At 45.3% G+C, this 24,350-nt stretch overlaps 1 protein-coding gene across 3 annotated transcripts in view; it reads right to left on the bottom strand.

The window, feature by feature from the left end:
- Window positions 1-24,350, bottom strand: part of LOC143934244 (carotenoid-cleaving dioxygenase, mitochondrial-like) — a 160,611-nt gene that overhangs the window by 114,168 nt on the left and 22,093 nt on the right. The window contains exon 1 of one of the 3 annotated variants that reach the window (XM_077457684.1): window positions 3,583-3,606. The exons of the other annotated variants lie outside the window; for them this stretch is intronic. Coding sequence (XP_077313810.1) covers window positions 3,583-3,586 — 4 coding nt within the window. The 5' untranslated portion in view covers window positions 3,587-3,606. Of the gene's footprint in view, window positions 1-3,582; window positions 3,607-24,350 lie in introns of those variants that run through there. 3 annotated transcript variants of the gene reach the window in all.

A 24,350-nucleotide genomic window follows, 5' to 3' on the forward strand; every position in this document is an offset into this window, starting at 1 on the left:
AGCAACCAGGCACTTCTTGGGATGCCAGCTTGTTGGCACTCCTCCAAAGAGTCCTCCTCCGATTGCTTACACAAGCTGCACTGCCCCTTCAAGTTGAGAGCACACCCGGAAGCTTTGAATCCTCCCTCAGTTACGGTGCCTCGGACCAGCCAGTTCCAAGACTCGGGAACAGATGGATCCCTACCCCAGACCATGCGGGTCTAGTCAAACTGACCATGTTGTGGAGCGGCACGCGCTCCCGTGACCGGGCCCCCTCGCGGGGCTACCCCAGTCTAGGGACAGGCAGTTCTGGCCTAACGAACAACCCCAAACACGTGGCTTCAGTCTCTTAAATACCCTTCCCCAGACTCCTCAGCGGGGCCAAACGCACCCACTGATTGGCTCCAGGGGAATTCTGATACTCAAAGCGTCCAACCAGGCCTGGTTCTGGTCCTGGTCCTGTCATGTGTACCTAACTGTACACATGACCAGGCAGAACCCCAACACAGCCCAGCCAAACTGAGGCCAAAGTTAAACCTGCCCAATCAACCCTCAGAACCCCTTTACTGTTCTGAGGAAAAACTAAAATTTGTACATAGCGGACACCTTGTCAAAAGTGTCGCCGCTACAGAAAATTTATAGAGGAATCAAACTTCAAATTGCCAAGAAACTAAGGATTTAGAGAAGATCTGTAAAGAGTGGACCAAAATACCTCCTGAGATGTGTGCAAACCTGGTCACCAACTTACCTCCACCAAGTTCCAAGTCATGTTTTGCTTGGGATCAAATACTTATTTTACTCACTGAACTGCAACTTAAATTTATAACATTTGTGTCATGTGTTTTTTAGGATTTTTGGTTGATAATTTAAAATACGCCCATGATAAAAATGAGACCCTTTGTTTCTTTGTAAGTGGACAATTTATATATGTACTATATAAATCATTTCAGAACTTTTTCCCACATTTAACGTGACCTATAAATTGTATAACTCAATTGAAAAGCAAACTTAAATCTTTTAGGAGGGGGGAGTGTACACCTTATAACTAGGGATATAGCTGTGTTCAGAAATTAAACAATCACATTAAAAGTCATGTTAAATAGCAGTTAGTAAATGATTTAAAGTGCCTCTGATTAACCCAACATAAAGTTCAGCTGTTCTAGTAGGTCTTTCCTGACATTTTCTGAGTCACATCCTACAGCAAAAGCCATGGTCCGCAGGGAGCTTCCATAGCATCAGAGGGATCTTATTGTTAAAAAGGTATCAGTTAGGAAAAGGGTACAAAATAATTTCCAAGGCATTAGATATACAATGGAACACAGTGAAGACCACCATCAAGTGGAGAAAACATGGCACACCAGTGACATTACCAAGAACTGGGAAAAAATAAATAAAATTTAAACACTCCTAAAGCCAAATCAGCATAAACTTGATTGGAAGAAAGAAGGGGTAAAGGGCCACAGGGCCCTAATTTGGACAATGATATAAAGCAAAAATATTGGATTAACAATAAGTCATATCAAATAGGTCAAGTAAAAATAGAATTAGGCCCCTTTCACACATGAGGACTGTATGTCCATATTTCATCCATCCATTTGCGGATGAAATACAGACATACATGCATCCCTATGGCATAGCGGGTGTCTGCGGTTGAACCCGATATCGTCCGTCTCCGCTATGGTCCAATTCCGCAGACGGATAGAAAATCCTATTTTTCTATCCATCTGCAGAGCGCATGGGATGAACACGGACAGACGGTCTGTGTTCATCTGATCCCCCATAGAGGAGAGCGGAGATCTGACAAGGCGCAGCGTGCAGGGACCACCCTGTCATCCTCCAGCTCAGCGGGGATAAACAGAGCGATCCCCGCTGAGCAAGCTGATGTTCATGGGGCAGATCATCATGGATCTGTTCCGTGTGAAAGGGGCCTAAAAAAAAAGAAAAAAAAAAAACCCACACACAAACACACACCCCACCACACAAAACAAGAGAGTTGACATTAAATAAACAGCAGTGAGCCCCTGTGCATCAAGACACAATTGGGGGGTAGTAGGAAGGTACAGGTCTCACTATCAAAAGATAAAACCCCCCACACCAAAAAACCCCAAGCACCTCACACAACTTTCAAACATTGCTATATCCAGAGGACATACACACATCAGATACAGATAGCAACCATGTGTAGGGCTGCAATAGTCAGCATATTAACCACTAGAGATCTGCGCTATAGCCGAATGACGGCTACAGCGCGGACTTGCTTTGCCGGGACTACGTCTATTGACGGCGTCCCATGCCCGAGCGGCCTGCGCGGCGGCGCGCTCTGTGATCAGCGAGTCTATGAGACTCGCCTGGACACGGATTGGAGCAAGGGGTCGATCCCTACCCCTTACCACGTGATCAGCTGTCAGCCAATGACAGCTGATCATGTGACACAACAGAGCCGGTAATCGGCTATTTTTCCTCCTTGCGCTGACAGCGCGAGGAGAAAAAAAAAAAAAAGCTGATCACCGGTGGCCGTGATCGGGACATCAGTCCCGATCACGGCCAGCTTATCAGTGCCCACCTGCCCACTGCCAGTGCCACCTAAATAATAAAAAAGTGCCCCCCATCAGTGCCACCCATCATTGCCCACAGTGCCTACAATCTGCCTTAACAACAGTGCTGCACCCCAGTGCCACATATCCGTGCCCATCAGTGTCATCTACCAGTGCCCATCAGTGCCACCTATTAGAGCCATCTGTCAGTAGTACCTATCAGTGGCCCTTAGTGCCCATCTTAACTGTGCCCACCAGTGCCGCCTCATCAGCGCATTTCAATGAAGGAGAAAAATGACCTGTTTGCAAAATTTTATATATTTTTTTTGCATCTTTTTTTGTTTGTTTAGCAAAAAATAAAACTCCCAGCTGTAATTAAATACCACCAAAAGAAAGCTCTATTTGTGGGGGGGGGGGGAATGATAAAAATTTCATTTGGGTACAGTGTTGTATGGCCGCGCAATTGTCATTCAAAGTGCATCAGTGCTGAAAGCTGAAAATTGGTCTGGGCAGGAGGGGGGTTTAAGTGCCCAGTAAGCAAGTGGTTAATCCCAGTTACTATACAAAAAGCAGCCAAATTGAACATTCAAATAGGTGATTTATATATATATATATATATATATATATATATATATATATATATATATATATATATATATATATATATATATATATATAAGATCTACTTGAATGCATAAAGATATATAGATACAAACTCACATGTTTCACCAGGGAAGCAAGATACACCATAAGTATCAAGATAATTAAAGGGGAGAGTAATACAGGAGAAGGGTTGAACAACCAACATCCTTTCACCTGTTTTCAGTCTACAGTAACAGGAGCTTCAACAATAATCCATATGGACAAATATATATTCCTTCCAAACTGAATCAAACTCTCCTATACCTGCCCACAGTCAGTAGAACTATATAGGTTCCATAGGTATATTTAAACAAGCTGCGAGGATAGACGTAAAAAAGAAAAACAAAGAGGAAAAAGGCATCAGGATATTGCTCAAGCAGCTAATTAGAGCAATGCAGCATAAGATGACCATTGCCCAACAGCTTACCCATAGCAGCATACAGTCCAGTGCCTCCCCCAGGTATAAACAAACCACACTGAAGGTGTTCCCATGAACTATTTATATCTGCCCCAGCTCACAGGCAGCTGTAGATCGTTATCCCATTGGGCGCCGCCCAACCACACAGGCACATACAGAGAAGGGAAGAAGCCTCCAGTCCATACATGCCCAGTCGGAGGACACATGCTGGCCAAACATTAATTCACATACATGAGAGAAGATCCCATAGGGCAGTGATGGCGAACCTTGGCACCCCAGATGTTTTGGAACTACATTTCCCATGATGCTCCACTACACTGCAGAGTGGATGGGCATCATGGGAAATGTAGTTCCAAAACATCTGGGGTGCCAAGGTTCGCCATCACTGCCATAGGGGAAAACAATGTCAGCAATGCTTAGAACATTCCTATGACCAGTGGTGGTACGTCCATAAAGGGTGCAGGAGCGCCTCCACATCTCTCCTGGCACCACTCTATCATTATAGATAGATTCATGCATTGCATGCATCTTTGGCCACCGCTGACACACCCTATTCAGGTGTCCGGCACCTTTTCAGGCGCCAAGAACCTGAAATACAGGGAATGTTTTTTGGAAGCACCTGATTAGAGCTGTAGGCTCTAATAGGTGCCTAAAAAGGTGAACAATGCTGTGCGTTCGCTGTTCACTCAGCTGTGTGTTAGCAAAGCGAAGGAATTAGCTTTGTTAACGCTGGTGCTTTACTAATATCAGGTGCTTGGGTCTGTTACCTGTCACCTGATTGGCTAAATGTCAAGTGCTGTGATTGGACGCCTGATCGAGAGGATGGAAGAAGACGAGGATAGCACAGGACACTGCCGCTGACCCGCTGCAAGACAGGTAATTGCAGGGCGATGCACACTGCCAGCAAATGATGGGGCAGAGTAGTGACTATTGATGGGCACACTGGCAGCATTTGGTGAGACACAGTAGCGGCTATTGATGGGCACACTGGTAGTAATTGATGGGGCATAGTAGCGGCGGCTATTGATGGGCACACTGGCAGCATTTGGGGCACAGTAGCGGCTATTGATGGGCACACTGGCAGCAATTGATAGGCCACAGTAGCAGCAATTGATGGGGCACAGTATCGGCAATTGATGGGCACACTGCCAGCAATTGATGGCACAGTGGCAGCGTTTGATGGGCACAGTGGCTGCATTTGATGGGCACAGTGGCTGATTTTGATGGGCACAGTGGCTGCGCTTGATGGTACAGTGGCGGCAATTGATGTTTTTTTTTCAGGCTGTTTGCAATCCCCCCCAAAAAATTTTGAGAACCAGCCACCACTGCCTATGACAGAGCAATAGAGCCTAGGTATATAAAGCCAACAATTGCAGCCCATCACACGCTGTATACAGTGCTGGGATTGGAAAGGAGCTCTGCCAAGTGACCTGCCAGGAGTCCTCATCCTCTGATTCTCCAAAGGTAATCCCTGTCTTCTGATTTAAAGAGGAACTCTGGGAACTCAAAATTCTTAAGCCACTTTGAGTATCTTGGTGTGCGTTGGATGTATCTGCATGCACGTTGGAAGTAGTGGGGGGGGGGCCTGGTCAACTTTTGCATTGGGGCCCACAAGCTACAAGCTACGCCTTTGTGTCTTGTCATTGCCTACAGCTTCAAATAACCAAATTGTTGAAGGATGGTGTCATGGTTATGCAATAGAGTTCGTCTGCTTACCTGTCTGCATGTGTTCATTTCTAGAGACCAGCCGAGCCTCACCTGACTGCTTTTATAATCCATCCTCTGGCATGGCTCCACCCTAGTTCCTATCAGACACTCTATATTAACCTGTGCACTGCTAGCCTATCCTGATGATCAACCTTTGTGTGTTAGCTTCCTGTTGCCTGCCGTGTGCTCTGCTACTGGTTTCCGTTACCGACTTTGGCGTGTCTTGACTATCCCTCTTTGCCTGTGATCCTGACCTTTTGGCGTGTACCTGACTATTCTTGTCTGCTTGTGGCCCTGACCTTGGCTTTGTCCCTCACCATCCCTATCCTCCTTTTACCTACTGTGGGTGTGAGCTGGCGGACCCGGGGGGTCGTGACCTGGAGCCAGTTGCAGCCAAGTCCATCCTCACCACTCGAGGCTCTGGTGAACACCTGCTGGCTCTTAGACTCTGCGCCCCAGGGAATCTTACGCTCTAATCTCAGTGGGATCTGTCCCCTGTCTGCAGCAGTCAGCCGTAGGGTCCACAACCTCGCGGTGCACTCCTAAACCCTACAGTGTGCATCTGTCACCTGGGCTCTAGGTGACCTGACAGTTTGATCAGCCATGGACCCGGCTGACGTGCCGCTCCCTGCAGTCGATCCATTGCAGGGCATAGTGCGGAGACTCGAGACCCAGGAATCTAATCAGACTCAGGTGATGCAATTCCTTCAGGATCTGGCTTCCCGCTTTGAGCAGCTACAGGCTTCCTTGGGAACCCCAAACCTGCAGCCTCAAGTACAGTCTGCGACTGCACCTATCGCACCAGTCGCATCCACGCATTCATTATTATTGCCAGCTCCGTCCCGTTTCTCTGGGGACTCCAAGGCCTGCAGGGGCTTCCTCAGCCAATGCACCATTCATTTTGAGCTCCAGCCTCAAAACTTTCTGTCTGATCGGGCAAAGGTAGCCTATATAATTTCCCTCCTCTCCGGTGAAGCTTTAGCCTGGGCTGCCCCCCTGTGGGAGAAAAATGATCCAGTGGTTTCCAGCCTGTCCAACTTCTTGAAGCTCTTTCGTAACATCTTCGAGGAGCCAGCTCGGGTTTCTTCTGGCTAGTGCCCTTTTACGCCTTCGCCAAGAATCTTGTTCAGTGGGCCAATATGCACTTCAGTTCCGTATCCTTACAGCGGAATTGAGCTGGAACAATGAGGCCCTGGTCGCAACCTTTTTACATGGCCTCTCTGACCGAGTGAAGGACGAATTAGCAGGAAGAGCTATCCCCACCGGTCTGGACGATGTAATTTCCTTATGTAATCAGATTGACATTCGCTTCCAGGAGAGGTCCTTAGAAAAAGACACCAGCAGCCCCTAGGTCCTAGTCAGCCTGGGCTTTTTCCCCGTCGCCCTGTGGAGCATCCTCTGTCTGCTGAGGAACCCATGCAGCTGGGCCGGACCAGACTAACCCCCGAAGAACGTGCTAGACGCAGAACTCTGGGCTTGTGTCTTTATTGTGGGGGCAAGGGTCATTTTCGTGACTCCTGCTCGCTCCGTCCGGGAAACGCTCGGGTCTAATACATTTGGAAGGTGGAGTATTGGACCCAGAAACATCACCTTCTCGTCTCCTTCTTCCGGTGTTCCTCCATGTAGGCACTTCTTCCCAATCGGTCCTAGCATATCTGGACTCCGGGGCTGCCGGCAATTTTATGGACTGGAGAACTGCTTCTTCTATGGAGCTTACCCTTTCTCCCCTCGCTACTCCACTAGTAGTCTCGGCAATTGATGGCACTGTGCTCCCAGTGGGCCCTATCCGTTTCCAGACGCTACCTATTAGGATGTCGGTAGGGATACTCCACCAGGAGTGGATCTCCTTCCTCATCCTACCCAAGGCCTCTACCCCCATTGTATTGGGCCTTCCTTGGCTACAGCTCCACTCGCCACATGTGGACTGGGTCTCTGGGCAGATCCTGGCCTGGGGTCCTTCGTGTTTCTCGTCTTGTCTTCCCAAGGTGACCCCCAAGAGGAAACTTCCCATTGCTACCACATCTGTATCGTCCGATCTTCCCGCGGCATACAGCGATTTCCGGGATGTGTTCTGCAAGAAGTCTGCTGAGGTGCCTCCTCCTCATAGATCTTTTGACTGTGCTATTGACCTTGTCCCTGGAGCAACCCTGCCCAGGGGTCGTACCTACCCTTTGTCCATTCCAGAGACCCAGGCCATGTCTGAGTATGTCGCCGAGAATCTGGAAATCCTCATCGCCTGCAGGAGCAGGGTTCTTTTTCGTTGCCAAAAAGCATGGTACCCTCAGACCCTGCATCGACTATAGAGGTTTATACGCTGTGACTATTAAAAACCGTTACCCCTTACCTCTAATATCTGAGCTATTTGACAGGTTGAAGGGGGCTTCCATTTTCACTAAGTTGGATCTCAGAGGTGCATACAATCTCATTAGAATACGGGAAGGTGACGAATGGAAGACCACGTTTAACACTAGGGACGGGCATTACGAATACTTGGTTATGCCTTTTGGTTTGTGTAATGCTCCAGCTGTGTTCCAGAACTTTGTCAATGAAATATTCAGGGATCTACTGTACCAGTTTGTTGTCATCTATCTGGATGATATTCTCATCTTTTCCGAAAATCTGCCTGCTCAGAGAAACCATGTACGCACCGTACTTCAGCGCCTTAGAGAGAACAATCTCTATGCCAAGATGGAGAAATGTTCCTTTAAATGTTCAGAGGTCCTGTTTCTGGGATGTTTTGTTTCTAGTGCGGGTCTTCGCATGGATCCCGGAAAGGTCTCAGCCATTACCAACTGGCCCCTTCCCGCTAGCCTCAAGGCCACACATCGCTTTCTTGGCTTCACAAATTATTATAGGCAGTTCATAAGGAATTACTCTTCCATTGCTGCGCCTATTATCGCTTTGACCAAGAAGGGTGTGAATGCCAAAGACTGGCCTTCCGAGGCTGTCTCTGCGTTTCACGATCTGAAACAGGCCTTTGTCTCTGGACCCCTCTTGAGGAGACCAAATCCTGAGGACCCATTTTTTATTGAAGTAGACGCTTCTTCGATGGGGGTAGGAGCTGTGCTTCTTCAGGACTTTGAGAAGAAACGTCAACCATGTGCGTTCTTCTCCAAAAAAAATTCTCAGGCAGAGAGAAATTATGCCATTGGTGATCGGAAACTTTTTGCAATTAAATTGGCGTTGGAGGAGTGGCGTCATCTCTTTGAAGGTTTCCCTCACTCCATAACGATCTTTACTGATCATAAGAATCTACAGTATCTACAGAATGCTAAACGTCTGAACCCCAGACAGGCCAGGTGGAGTCTCTTCTTTTCTCGTTTTAAATTCACGATTACGTACAAACCTGGTTCCTGCAACGGTCAAGCTGATGCGCTCTCTAGGTCATTTGACACTTTGGACGAGGAGTCCAACCCTGATCCTGAGCCGATCATTCCTACCTCTTGCATTGTTGCCTATTCTACCACCCTGGAATCAAAAAATCCTCCTGGTAAGACCTTTGTTCCCACGGAGCTAAGAACTAAGATCCTTCGTTGGGGACATGATTCCAAGGTGGCAGGTCATGCTGGGTTCCTCCGATCCTTCCTGCTCATCAGTCTTCACTACTGGTGGCCTAATCTCCGCTCGGATGTTAAAGACTATGTTAAGGCTTGTCACGTCTGTGCTCAGTCTAAATCTTCCACTCAAGCCCCTGCTGGTCTTCTCATGCCCTTGCCCATTCCTAAGGAGCCCTGGTTTCATATCGCCATGGATTTTATCACTGATCTTTCACTGTCGGAGAATAATACGGCCATTTGGGTAGTAATCGATCGGTTCTCCAAGATGGCTCATTTTGTTCCTCTTCCTGGTCTCCCTTCTGCCCCTGCCTTGGTTCCCATTTTTGTACGAGAGATTTTCCGCCTTCATGGTGTTCCTTCTCATGTCGTTTCGGACAGGGGTGTGCAATTTACTTCTCGTTTCTGGAGAGCCTTTTGCAAATCCCTCGACATTACCTTGGATTTTACCTCTTCTTATCATCCCCCAATCCAATGGCCAGACTGAGAGAGTTAATCAGGAGTTGGAGGTCTTTCTCCGTACCTTGGTCTCTGCCCATCATGATGATTGGGCATCACTATTACCGTGGGCTGAGTTCTCCCACAATAATCATGTCAACGTCAGTTCTCAGAAAACACCCTTTGTCACTGTTTATGGAAGACATCCTCAGCTTCCTCTTCCTATGACTTGTTCTTCTGACATTCCAGCTTTGGCTACTGTTCAGGAATCATTCAATTCCATGTGGGCTGACGTTCATGATTCCCTCCAGAAAGCTGCCAACAAATTCAAGAGTTTTCTGACCGTCACAGGCGTAAGCCACCTTCTCTTCAGCCAGGAGACAAAGTCTGGCTCTCCACCAGGAACATCAAACTCCGGGTTCCTTCCCTCAAATTTTCCCCAAGATTCATTGGTCCATACACCATAATTTCTAAACTGAATCCGGTTTGTTTCAAGCTCCAGATTCCCAAAAGCCTCAAAATCTCTAACTCCTTCCATGTTGCCCTTCTGAAGCCTTTAGTCCTCAATAAGTTTTCTCATCCTCTTTCTACCGTAGCACCAGTTTCTGAGGATGATCAGGAGTACGAGGTTAGCCAAATTTTGGATTCCCGACTCTGTAGAGGCATTCTCCAGTACCTCGTGCACTGGAAAGGTTTTGGTCCTGAGGAGAGGTCGTGGATTTCGGCTTCCGAGGTCTTTGCACCTCGTCTGTTGAGGAAGTTTCATTTGAAGTTCCCCTCTAAACCTGGTCCCAGGCGGGGAAGGGGGAGGCCTCGTAAGAGGGGGAGTACTGTCATGGTTATGCAATAGAGTTCGTCTGCTTACCTGTCTGCATGTGTTCATTTCTAGAGACCAGCTGAGCCTCACCTGACTGCTTTTATAATCCATCCTCTGGCATGGCTCCACCCTAGTTCCTATCAGACACTCTATATTAACCTGTGCACTGCTAGCCTATCCTGCTGATCAACCTTTGTGTGTTAGCTTCCTGTTTCCTACCGTGTGTTCTGCTACTGTTTTCCGTTACCGACTTTGGCGTATCTTGACTATCCCTGTTTGCCTGTGATCCTGACCTTTTGGCGTGTACCCGACTATTCTTGTCTGCTTGTGGCCCCGACCTTGGCTTTGTCCCTCACCATCCCTATCCTCCTGTTACCTACTGTGGGTGTGAGCTGGGGGACACGACCTGGAGCCAGTTGCAGGCAAGTCCATCCTCACCACTCGAGGCTCTGGTGAACACCTGCTGGCTCTTAGACTCCGCGCCCCAGGGAATCTTATGCTCTAACCTCAGTGGAATCTGTCCCCCGTCTGCAGCAGTCAGCCGTAGGGTCCACAACCTTGCGGTGCACTCCTAAACCCTACAGTGTGCATCTGTCACCTGGGCTCTAGGTGACCTGACAGATGGATAAATAAGAAAAAAGGAATACTATTCCATATAAATGTGACAAGGCAGTAATGAAAAGAACGCATGTCCGATGGATATGGCAAATACCAATAAAAAATATACTTGACCCAATCATAACTATGTATTGTTCCACATACAGTTTTCATTATTGTCCATAATGTATACATACATATCATGTTACATATTTGTATATTGAATACATATTGAAAAGAGTTTTTATATACTGAGTACCTGATACTGGTACAGATCAAAAAGCAGACTTATGCAGGCAACTAGAATGGCATGAAGGCTAAATAAGAGGGACAAAAACAACAAAGATGTAAGACTTAAATATGCAACATCCACACGGCAATGTTGCCTAAAAAGGCACATGAGATCAATAGATTCAACACGCATCATATATACATATAAATCGGACCTTTGCTGTCAAAGTCCGGCCGTGTGTACACAGCATAAAGCTTATAGCATCACTGAATTCCAGAAATTATGAGGCATGTAGGTCATACACCCATTTAGTTTCTCTCTGTAGGATCCACTGATCAAAATTGCCTCCTTGTGGGTTCTCATAAATCCTGTAGAGGGCAGCAAATTTGAATACAAATATGTAGATTATCCCCTTGGTCAGGCAGGAGGTATGATGACGAATTTTATGGATTCTGCCATCAGGAAGTGTAACTAATGGTCCCTCCATAAGTAAATGGCAATTGCCATTTACTTATGGAGGAACCAGTGGCAGTGCGTCCATAAGGGTGCACAGACGCCACCCCCTCTCTCCAGCCACCCCCTCTAGCACCAATAGATAGATTCATGCATTGAATGAATCTATCTATGGCCGCCGCTGCCACACCCTATTCAGGCGCCCAGCCTCTTTTTGGGTGCAGGGTGCCTAAATTACAGCGGCGGGGGTGGGTTTAAAGCACCTGATTAGAGCCATAGGCACTAATAGGCGTCAAAAAAGGTGAGCATGGCAGTCGCAGGTCACTCAGCTGTGTGTTAGAAAAGCAAATGAATATTCGCTTTGCTAACACTAAACCACCTCTCTGCCAATCAGGTTTTTGGATCTGTTACCCATCACCTGATTGGCTGAAATGTCAGGCGCTGTGATTGGACACCAGGCTTCAAATCATAGCAGAGCGTGGGAAGAGAAGACAGGAGAAGACATCGTGGAGCTGTTCCACTACCCCCGAGACAGGCAAGTGCAGACAGCAGGCCAGCGGGGGGAACACTGGCAGTATTTGACATGGCACAGTGGCTGCATTTGGGGCACAGTGGATGGGCACAGTGGCAGCAATTGATGAGCACAGTGAGCGAAATTGATGGGCACAGTGGCTGCGTTTGATGGCACAGTGGCTGCGTTTGATGGCACAGTGGCGGCAATTGATGGGCATAGTGGCTGCATTTTATGGGGCACAGTGGCTGCGTTTTATGGAACAGTGGCTGCGTTTGATGGCACAGTGGTGGCAATTGATAGGCACAGTGGCTGCCTTTGGGCACAGTTGCTGCGTTTGATGGTACAGTGGTGGCAACTAATGGGCACAGTGGTGGCAATTGATGAGCACAGTGAGAGAAAATGATGGGCACAGTGGCTGCGTTTGATGGCACAGTGGCAGCAATTGATGGGCATAGTGGCTGCATTTTATGGGGCACAGTGGCTGCATTTGATGGCACATTGGCTGCGTTTGATGGGCACAATGGTGGCAATTGATGGGCACAGTGGCGGCAATTAATAGGCACAGTGGCTGAATTTAATGGCACAGTGGCTGCGTTTGATGGCACAGTGGTGGCAATTGATGGGCACAGTGGCTGCGTTTGATGGCACAGTGACACCATGTGGCCTTCAAACATAAGTATGACCCCCATGTATTAAAATTTGCCGCCCTCAATAGGATTTATGAGGACCCACGAGGAGGAAATTTTGATCAGCGGGTCCCACAGAGAGAAACTAAATGGCTTACACTCCACATCATTTCCAGGATTAAATGATGTTCCAAGCATTATACTATTTTTCTAATAATAAGCGGATAAGGAAATTTGGTGTTGCACGTTTATATTTATTTATGGTGCGTGTTTAATCCATTGCTCTCATATGCCTTTTTAGGCAACATTGCCGTGTGGATGTTGCATATTTAAGTCTTACATCCTTGTTCTTTTTTACCCTCCTATTTAGCCTTCATGCCATTCTAGTTGCCTGCATACATCTGTTTTTTGATCTGTATCAGGTACTCAGTATAAAAAAAAAACTCTTTTTAATATGTATTTAATATACAAATATGTATATATTATACCTTCTTCCCTCAGCCAGAATACTGATGGGTCTGTTTTGGAGCTGTTTTTCTTCAGCTGGGACAGGGGCCTTAGTCAAGGTAGAGGGAATTATGAACAATTCCAAATACCAGTCAATATTGGCACAAAACCTTCAGACTTCTGTTAGAAAGCTGAACATGACTCAAAGCATAGATCCAAATTAACAAAGGAATGGCTTCCCCAGAAGAAGATTAAAGTTTATGAATGGCCCAGCCAGAGCTCAGACCTGAATCCGATTGAAAATCTGTGGGGTGATCTGAAGAGGGCTGTGTCCTCGCAATCTGATAGATTTGGAGTGTTTTTGCAAAGAAGAGTGGGCAAATATTGCCAAGTAGGGATGGGCGAAGGGTTCGGCTTGAGCATGAGTTCAGGCCGAACTTTGGCTGTTTGTTTGTGCAGGCCAGCCGAATGACCACAATGCACTGCGCCGATGCACAGTGCATTGAAAGCCCTGATTGGCTGAAGCAGTTAAAGCTTTGCCCAATCAGGGCACAGAGCACTGTCAGAGCCAAGATTGGATGCTGTTATGCTGACTGTATCCAATCATGGCTCATTGCTCTTAATCCCACACTATAAAAGTATTCTTTCCATTGCCATTTGTAGTGCGATAGTAGCATGGAGAGAGATAGAACAGGGCTCTGTTCCATGCTATTAGACAGTTGGTGTGCTATAGTGTGCTATTCTGATTCTATTATCACTGTAGAATATCGGTTTAGTGTGAATGTAGGGATAGTTCCGTCACTGTGAGTGTAGTGATCGTTTAACACATCATATTTTATTGCATTACTGCAAGTTTAACGTCATATCGTTCTGTGTATTACTATTGTTCTGTGCGTTACTGTAAGTTTAATGCCATATATTTCATTGTGTTATTGCAAGTTTAACACCTTATAGTTCTGTACATTACTGCAAGTTTAACGCCCGTATATTTCATTGCATTTTTGCAAGTTTAACATGGTATATTTGATTGGGTTACTGCAAGTTTAACACCATATATTTCATTGTGTTACTGTATGTTTAACGCCATATATAATTGCGTTGGTGAAAGTTTAATGCCATATAGTTCTGTTCATTACTTCACATTTGATGCAGTATATTATAGTGTATCCGTGGAGTGTGTCTGTGTAGTGAATACTTAAAGTTCACCAAACACCACTTTCCATTGATTAAAGTGCAGAAGAGACTAGTGAGCAGTCCCCTGCAGCTGCCAGAGTGGCAAAACCTGCCTCCTTGTCCACAGCTATTCCTGCCATAGCCCCAGGATCAGGCATGGAGAACTCAGCAGCGTTATTTCAACACAACATCAGCCATTTTCTCCTTGACGATGCACAGCCATTACTCGATTCAGATGTTGGTTCTGAGGTTGAGGAAGGCAGGAACATGAGCCTACATAGAGGGGAGAACACTGGTACACAAATTGGCATTCATGTTCCCCCAGCCGCAGCGTATTGCCAAATTGTCTCCAGTGGTAATTAGGATGATGAAGTCACGGACTCGCATTGGGTGCCAGATAAAGCAGAGGAGAAGAGTAGAGAGCAGCCACCCTATTCCATCACATTGTGGAGCTGTTATTTTCTGTCTCACTTCCAACAGCTCAGCTGTCTGGGCCTTTTTTAGTACATGTGCAGGCTATCGCATTGTTGCTATTTGCAAACTTTGTCTCAAGCACATCAAGCGTGGCAAAAACACTAACCATTTGGGTACCACGTTTCACAAGGCATTTAACCACCCACCACTCAGGCCATTGGCAAGTGCACCTAAAAGCCACACAAAAGAGGCACAAATCTGTCCCTCGTCCTTACCTCAATCTGTCCCTGCTATAACTCATGACTTGTCAGCAGTCTCCACTGACAGTGATGATAGTATAGCGCAAGGTGTCCCAGGTCCTTGCAGAACATCTGCCAGCAGTACACCACCAGCTGTAGACTATAGCCGGCAAATTTCTCTGCCCATCTGCTACAGTGGGAAAAAAAATAGTCCCTGCCACCCAGATGTCTAAATGCAAGCTTGTCAAGGCTGCTGGCTTTACAACTTCTGCCTTTCCGCCTGGTGGATTCTGCCCCCTTCCGTGAATGTGCTGGTATGGTTAGGCACAATGGCTGTATTTTATGAGCACAGTGGCTGCGATTGATGGCACAGCGGCAGCAATTGATGGCACAGCAGCAGCAATTGATGGGCACAATGGTGGCAATTGATTGCACAGTGGCTGTGATTGATGGTACAATGAGACTGCAATTGATGGTTCTTTTCAGAATTTTTCAGTGTGTTTGCCCACCCCCCCCAAAAAAAAAGATTTTGAGCACCAGTTGCCACTGGGAGGGACCATTAGTTACACTTCCTGGTTGGCATGTTCCCAGTCGCTATTTCTTTTCAGGTAAGGCCATTCCAGCTCTCTACCATGACGTAGAAGGTGTCAGGAACCATGAAATCAGACCAAGACAGAAGTACAGTTAAATCACACTTGTTTAATAATAAAAGTAAAAAGAACAAATGTTGTCAAAACATAGGCAAAGTTCAGTAACCAGAACGGATAGTCAGCGTAGCCAGAAGTCAGGGATCAACATAGTGGAACAGCAAGCAGGATCTGGAGCCAGAAGAGATGTCAGCAAAGCAAGTCTTTAAACAGGAATGCAGGAGATAGGCTCTATGATGTTGACCAAGGCGAAGGCAGAGATCCTTTGGGCTGGACGGCTTAAGTAGGCAGGACTGACAAGCAGGATATCATCAACGGCTGAGTAACTGTGGAGAGATAGGAGCTGGCAATTAGCTGACAGGTGAGTGGCCAGCTCTGAGAAGGAAGGGCTGAGCCCAGCCCTGACAGAGGGCAATGTTGTGGCATCTTTGGGCAAGGCAGTCAGCCGCAATGTCCACATACTGCTGACAAATGGTCTAGCAAGCATGGGCAGGGATGATATATTTTATTCACAGCACACTGGGTAACTCTGCAACTCAGAAGGATTCAGGACAGGGCTCAGTGGTGCAGCTTGTTCTGCCCCCACGTCTCAGCTGGTGATGATGCCAGATTTGTCAGCTCTACCCCCTCCTCCTCCTCCATGCCCTTCTCTGCTGAATTGTCCTATGAACCTCAAGTACCCCCTAAGTGTTCAAAGGGCTATTCAATGAGTCGGGCTAAAAGGTGTCATGCAGTGCTTCAGCTGGTGTATCTAGGGGACAGGAACCACACTGAAGCAGAGATTCTTGCAGCTCTGGAGGGACAGGCCCGGAGGTGGTTCATGTCATGCCAGCTGGATCCAGGAATGGTGATGTGTGATAATGGCACAAACCTCCTGTCCGCCATTAGACAGGGAAAGTTGACACATGTGTTGTGCCTTGCACATGTCCTCAATTTGGTGGTGCAGTGTTTCCTAAATAGGTACCCAGGGTTGGAAGATCTACTAAAGCAGGCCAGAAGAGTCTGTAGCCATTTCAGGCGATCATACACAGCCAGTGCTCGGCTGGCTGAAATTCAGTGGGAATTCCTCCTGCCCATAAACCGCCTGATTTGTGACATGGAACTCAACTTTGGCAATGCTGCAGCAGCTGCACATGCAGCAGAGGCGCGTCAATGAGTACCTATGTGAGTATAGCACAACAACAGGCTCAGGCCAGCTTGGCTTTTTTCCCCCCCACGCCAGTGGCTGCTCATAAAGGATGCATGCACTCTACCATCACCATTTGAGGAGGCCACAAGGATTCTGAGCCGTGACAATGCATGCATCTGTGACATAATCCCTGTTGTGTTCCCGCTGGAGCAGACTCTGCTTGGCATTATGGATAGGGCACTCATGGCAGAGCAGTTGGATGAAGAGGAGGACTTCCTTTCTTCTCAAGGTCCACTTTATGTAGACACCATTGTTTATATGCCACAGAACACACAAGAGGAGAGAGAGGAAGAGGATTCTGGCAGTTTTGGAGGCATTGAAGCAAAGGAAGACATACGTCAAACAGTATGACATGGTTTTCCATCCCCAGAACTCTTGGGTGTAGTACGTGGCTGGGAGGAGGCAGTTCCAGATACTGTACTCCTCAGTGACCCGAGGAGTCTGCTTTTCAAGCCTCTGCAAATTTGCGGTGCATGGGCTCCCTCATGTTTCAAAGCCTGCGAAAGGACCCAAGAATACTTGGCGTAAAGGAAAAGGATCACTATTGGTTGGCAACCCTCCTTGACCACCTTTATAAGGGTAAAGTCTCAGAACTCATCCCACCCCACAGAGAGTGCAGAAGATGAAATCTCTTGAGGATACCTTAAAGAGGAGTTTATCGAAAGCTTTTCCCAAATCTGGTAGGATACAGTGTCATGAAAAATGGTGTTTTGAGGCTTCTGTTGGTCAATAGAGGAGTGGTGGAGAAGGCAGCCACCTAGGTGATAAATTTCTCTATTTGTTTTAGTCCTCGCTACCCAGGGCTGTCAGCTTCCATATCCCATCAGCAGCATCTGCATCACATGGTGGACGATTATCTAGGAGCAAAGACAGAGATGGAGAACTTTCCAGTCGATGATCCATTGTTTTACTGGGTCATGAGAATAGACCACTGGCCAGAACTTACTTGGTATGCTATTGAGCTGCTGGGCTGCCCTGCATACAGCGTGGTTTCCGAACAGGCATTCAGTGCTGCTGGAGGTTTTGTTACTAATCATAGAACGTGTCTGTCCACAGACTCTGTATACCGTCTGACTTTTATCAAAATTAATCAGTTCTGGATTACCAGCAGCTATGAAACCTCTGATGACGATGTTGCCAATTAAGTGTTATTGAGATGTGGAATCTCTGCAGGACTTCTAGGCTGCCTAGTGTTGTGTGGGTGTTGATTTCATCTGAAAAGAATGTGTTTTTGGTGCAGGTTTTATGGGCACAATTAACACCCAAAGACCAATTTTTCTGCACCTGTTTGACAGGTGGATATCATTGCAATTTTTGACAGCAAGGCCAATTCTTGCTTTCATCAAGAGTACCTCTATAGGGTTATGGTGTGAAGGTGTCACAACACCCAAAGACCAAGTTTTCTCCACCTGTTTGACAGGTGCATATCATTGCAATTTTTGAGTACAGGATTTATATAGTGCCAAGAATTGGTGCCACCCATTACAAAATAATGGGAGACTGTAGAATACAATACAATACAATTTAATAAAAGAGAGAGGACTTACAATGTAAAAGGAAGAGGCTAGTGATATAAAAGATAAAAGCTGTAAAGGAATGATTTAATTACAAAGTCGTTTAGTTTTTGGGTAGAAGCAGGGAAAACTTATCAGGAGAGATGATTTTTCAGTGATAGCCTAAACATGGGTAGCGTAGGAGATAGCCAGATGCGGAGCATGTAATAATTTAAAATGACATAATGGACCTCATTTTGCTAATAAAGTCTGAAAGGAAAATTGTAACTTTTGGGAAATTGACCAGAAACAAGTATGTGTAAAACCTCCCTGGCAAATGAATATTTAAAGGACAAGTACAGCTGTTTGGCTGTACTTCCCCTGTGGATCACAGGAGTGTAGTTCGTTCTGCACTCCTGTGGCCAGTTTTCAGCAGACAGCCGGGCTGAAGACCACTGTTGGCTGATGTCACAGAGCTGGTCCAGGCTTGGGAAAGATTGTGACCATATGGTTGGAATCTAACCACATGCCCGGACCAGCACCTGGCTCCCTGGCTCAGCCTTTTAGCAAGCCGCTGAGAGCCTGAACTGGCCGCTCTCACCCCCTTCACAGCTCAGCACTGTAGTGATTGACAGTCACCAGCTCTCTGCTTGGGGAGCTCTGAGAAACAAGCAATCAGTGGTGTTTGATTGCTCAGTTCTCAGTCTTAGAGCCTGCGGGGGACATATGCTGCATCCACCTAGGTAAGTATGATTCCCGAAAAAACAGATTTCCCGTACCAATCTTTTAAAGATCATAAATGGGATTTTAGCCTGTTGCCAACTGCCCACCATCATATGACGGCGGAGTGGTGGGACCCTTGTTCTGGGCCGCTGTCAAATGACGGCGGCTGATTCACACAGGGCATGCTCGCGGGTGTGCAGCCCTGCACTGTCAATGGCGGTGTGTCCCCGAAATACAGCACGTCACTGACAGGGGTGAACAGTCATTGGGCATGGCTGTTCACCTTGTGATCGGACGCGATTAAGTCACGGCCAATCACAAATGGGTATTCCCCGCTTTAGACCACGCATGCGCGTGATCGGGAGCCCTGTCACATCGCCCCCCCCCCCCCCATTACAGCTGTCACCCAACAGTCACATCAGTCACCACATCAGTGCTTGTAAAAAGATAGAGAGAGTGGGACTTTAAAGGTACTTAATATGGAAAGCAACACAAATTATATTATAAAAATACTAAATTTATTTAGAAAGACATTTCTAAAAAAAAAGTAAGGAATACAGTTAACGTCATATCCATAGGTGTACACATATTGCCTATTAACCACAAATGAATGCACTGTAGTCACATACAAAATATTTCCACGTCCAATGATTTTGACATGTTTTACCAGGACAGCTTCATCAGGAAAAGAAGGATGGGGATATTTAATTAAAATATAATATAAGAAACATGACATGCTCAACCTTAGATGTGTAAACAAAAAAATAAATAAAAATTTGTAAATCACACTTCAAAGAATTTAACAAAGTCTAACTTACACAAGCATGGCCACAACATTCCCACTAAGCAAAAAAAATATATATACATATATTTTTTATGAATCTACCCCCAAAATGCAAAAACACCATACCTCAAAAATGAGACCTGGAATGAGTACAGCCGGGAGAGTTCCAAAAAAGGCCCCTATAATCTGCGTCATCTGATCATCTGTAGGGAGGGATGTGTTTTTTATATTATTGAAGCTGTCATATAAAGGTATAACCATACCTGCAATGTATATCACATATTGTAACAAAGATGCATCATAAAAGAGAGCACTAGTCCATAACAGAGACTGATAAATGAACCGTACTCGCCATGATCCTATTATATACACATATCCATATTGGGAGCTCATGTGAATGAAAAAACAGAGAGAACCGTTGGCGAGTACCGAATACACAAAACCGACACAGCCGTCTAATAAATTCTAAAATAAATTCTAAAATAATATGGGTCAAACAGCGGTAAGACATATTGAGGTGAGGAGTTTTCCTTCAAGTTATAAAGATACACTGTATATTCTCCTATTGTATAGTACTTGACATATAGTTATGCATATTATTTTAGAATAATATATTTTCGTGTATTCGGTACTCGCCAATGGCTCTCTCTGTGTTTTTTTATTTTCGTTCACATGAGGTCCCAATGTGGATATGTGTATGTAATAGGATCATGGTGAGTATGGTTCATTTATCAGTCTCTATAGACTAGTGCTCTCTTTTATGATGCATCTTTGTTACAATATGTGATATACATTGCAGGTATGGTTATACCTTTTATATGATACCTTCAATAATATAAAAAAAAACACATCCCTCCCTATGGGTGATCTGGCATATTGTTGGACTGGTCTGATAAAAATGCGCTTTCTTCATTTCAATGACAACACTCAATGCCCTCCCCGCAATCATCTAAATTACGATAAATTATATCAAATTTGCCCACTCATTAATTTCTTTTCCCAATGATTTGCAGAACTCTATGTCCCCGATAAGCATATATGTGTAGATGAGTCCCTGGTACCCTTTTCAGGCCGGCTAGGAATAAAACAATACATTCCTAGCACAAGGGCCAAATACAGAGTGACATTTTATAAGCTTTGCGAGAACCACAGGCTATCTGTATGCGTTCCGTTTGGACTGACCCGTTGCCCTGCTACTGTAGAACACAGGGGTCTCACATGTGAAAGGCTCCAGAAATTTTTGTCTGGGTGGAGAAAACGATTTTTCTGTTGTCTACAGGTTTCGTAATTTCTGGATTAGGGTCTGGAGTCTGGAGGCTTCATAGGGATTTGGGTGGGTTGAAGCCTCTACCCCTGTGCCCCTGTGCACAGGTCTTACCTGATTGCAGCCCTCAGCCTGCTGCTGACTTGCTGCCGCCATCCCCCTGCCTGCAGCATAAACTGACCACACCTCTGCCTACTACCTGGACTATGGAAATAATTAGCTTTAGCAAGAAGCAGTATGTTTATGAAGGGCTGGAGAGCAGTACAATAATGAGTGCAGGGAGGTAACGGTGTACCAGAACCAATATTATGGCTGTGCTGGCTGTCTCTGCCTGGACAATTTCTATGGAAAATGCTTTGGCTCTGCTGACGATATCCTTGTGTTGACTACAGACAATATTTCTGCCTGCTGCCTGGATAATTACTATTGTTGCTAAGCACTAGGGATGAGCCAAACACCCCCCGGTTCGGTTCACAGCAGAACATGCGAACAGGCAAAAAATTTGTTCGAACACCATTAAAGTCTATGGGAAGCGAACATGAAAAATCAAAAGTGCTAATTTTAAAGGCTTATATGCAAGTTGTTGTCTTGAAAAGTGTTTGGGGATCTGAGTCCAGCCCCAGGGGACATGTATCAATGCAAAAAAAAGTTTTAATAATGCTTAAAGTGAAACAAAAAAAGTGTAATATTCCTTTAAATGTCATACCTGGGGGGTGTTTATAGTATGCTTGTAAAGAGGGCGCATGTTTCCTGTGTTGAAAAAAGTTATTTAAAAGTACTCGTGGCTATAACTTATTGTTGATCCCAGCAATACACATAAAAGTTTGTTGATAAAAACTGCATGGGGTTCCCCACAGGGGAACCCCGAGCCAATTTTTTTATTTTTAAAAGACATGGGGGTCCCCCTCAAAATTTTAAGGGGAACCCCACACCAAAATATTTAAAAAAATGACATTGGGTCCCCAAAAATCCATACCAGACCCTTATCGGAGCACACAACCTGGCAGGCCGCAAGAAACTTATGTTCGACTCGACCTGCTGCCTGCACCAATTCTCTCCTCTGGGGACACTACTAAAACCACAGGTAATACTTTTTTTTTTTTTTACCTTTTTCCTCAATATAATTTATTTTGGAGTGTGATTTTTGGTATGTAAATGCTATGTGTTAGAAATATAAGGGCCTTCAAAAATAATAGGCTGTCAGGAAATTAGATGTGTAATTTATGCTTGTAGAACGCCTGAAGCTGCTACTTCACTGGTTTGGCCTCTGTATGTGGCCAGGCTGTGTAAAAGTCTCACACATGTGCTATTACCATACTCAGGAGGAGTAGCAGAATGTATTTTGGGGTGTCATTTTTGCTATGTACATGCTATGTGTTGGAAATATCTTAAAAATACAACTTTGTGTGTAAATGTCTCACATATGTGGTATCACACACGCGTTTAAATTTTTTTCCACATTTTCCAAAAACTTCTGAAAAAAATGAACAGTTCAAAAGACTCATTATGCCTCATAGATTATACGCTGGGGTGTCTGCTTTCCAAAATGGGGTCATTTTGTGGGTATTTTTACCAAAGATATGTAGCCGTATAAATTTTGGTCAAAATCAATGAAGAAATATTACTAATTTGCTAAATTTTATGACCGAAACAGAGGCAGTTTTTCACCAAATTTTCAGTCTTTTTTTTATTTATAGCACATAAAATAAAAAAACCCTAGTGATTATATACTACCAAAAGAGAGCTCTATTTGTGTCAAAAAGAGGACGCAAATTTCATTTGTGTACAGTGTTGCATGACTGAGTAATTGTCATTCAAAATGTGAGAGCGTGAAAGCTGAAAATTGGTCTGGGCAGGAAGGTGGTGAAAGTGCCCTGTAGGCAAGTGGTTAACCACTTCAGCCCCGGACCATTTTGCTGGTCAAAGACCAGACCACTTTTTGCGATTCGGCACTGCATTGCTTTAACTGACAATTACGCGGTCATGCGACGTGACTCCCAAACAAAATTGATGTCCTTTTTTTCCCACAAATAGAGCTTTCTTTTGGTGGTATTTTATCACCCCTGCGGTTTTTATTTTTTGCGCTATAAACAAAAATAGAGCGACAATTTTGAAAAAAATGCATTATTTTTTACTTTTTGTTATAATAAATATCCCCCAAAAATATATAAAAAAACATTTTTTTCCCTCAGTTTAGGCTGATACGTATTCTTCTACATATTTTTGGTAAACAATTCGCAATAAGCGATTATTGATTGGTTTGCGCAAAAGTTATATCGTTTACAAAATAAGGGATAGTTTTATGGCATTTTTATTAATAATTTTTTATTTTTACTAGTAATGGTGGTGATTAGCGATTTTTATTGTGACTGCGACATTATGGCGGACACATCGGACATTTTTGACACATTTTTGGGACCATTGTCATTTATACAGCAATCACTGCTATATAAATGCAGTGATTCCTGTGTAAATGACACTGGCAGTGAAGGGGTTAACCAGTGGGTGGCAGTGTAGGGGTTAAGTGTTCCTAGAGATGTGTTACTAACTGTGGGGGGCTGGGCTTTAATTTAGTGAACACTGATCTCTGCTCCAATCACATGGAGCAGAGATCAGCGTCACTAGTTGCTAGGCAGAATGGGGAAATGCTGTTTACAACGGCATTTCCTCGTTCAGCCACCCTGGTATGCCCACAGCGATCGAGTCCGCGGGACCCGCGACCGGACTCCCGGGGGTCCTGACCAGCACGCGAGTGCGCCGCCGCCGGTGCACTCGCGATGGCAGGGCGGCATTAAAGATTGGACGTACCTGTACACCAATATGCCTGCCCGTGCCATTCTGCCGACGTACATTGGCGTGCGCTGATCGGGAACCGGTTAAAGAAGAAAATGTCTAAATGATGTCTCACTGATTAATAAGTATTCTGAATACTGTCTGCTTCTAACCTCAATGTCCCTGAGGAGGGGCCACCATTAATCCCTCATAAAATCAATGAGATGATTGAAGATGAAGTTTGACAGAATATTTATGTGAACTAACTTGTTTTGAAGTTTTGCTTTCAACAGATCACACTGCAGATGTAGAAAGCGTTTAAGGATCTACCTCCTGGAATGAAAGTGTGTATAAACACCTGTGACTTTTCTTATGTACCAGAAGATGATCCAAATACAATATTTATTTTTCAGTTTAGTAATGATTTTGCTATATACATAGTTAGTGAGGCAGAATAAAGACACCAGTCCATCCAGTTCAACCTGAATGAGTGTCTACAATTGTCCCTATCCCCATACATTGTATCTCATTAAGATGCAGATATTATATCCCTTTTCATTTAAGGTACCCATATAGAGTCATCAATTTATGCAGCGCTGCACACATACATCGCTCCCTACCCATCGGGAGCCCACAATCCAAGGTCCCCAACTCACATTCATACATACTAGGGCCAGTTTTGGACAGAAGCCAA

This window comes from Lithobates pipiens, unplaced genomic scaffold, assembly GCF_037356315.1.
Source record: "Lithobates pipiens isolate NorthernLeopardFrog02 unplaced genomic scaffold, aLitPip1_a1.2 Scaffold_27, whole genome shotgun sequence".
NCBI lineage: Eukaryota > Metazoa > Chordata > Amphibia > Anura > Ranidae > Lithobates > Lithobates pipiens.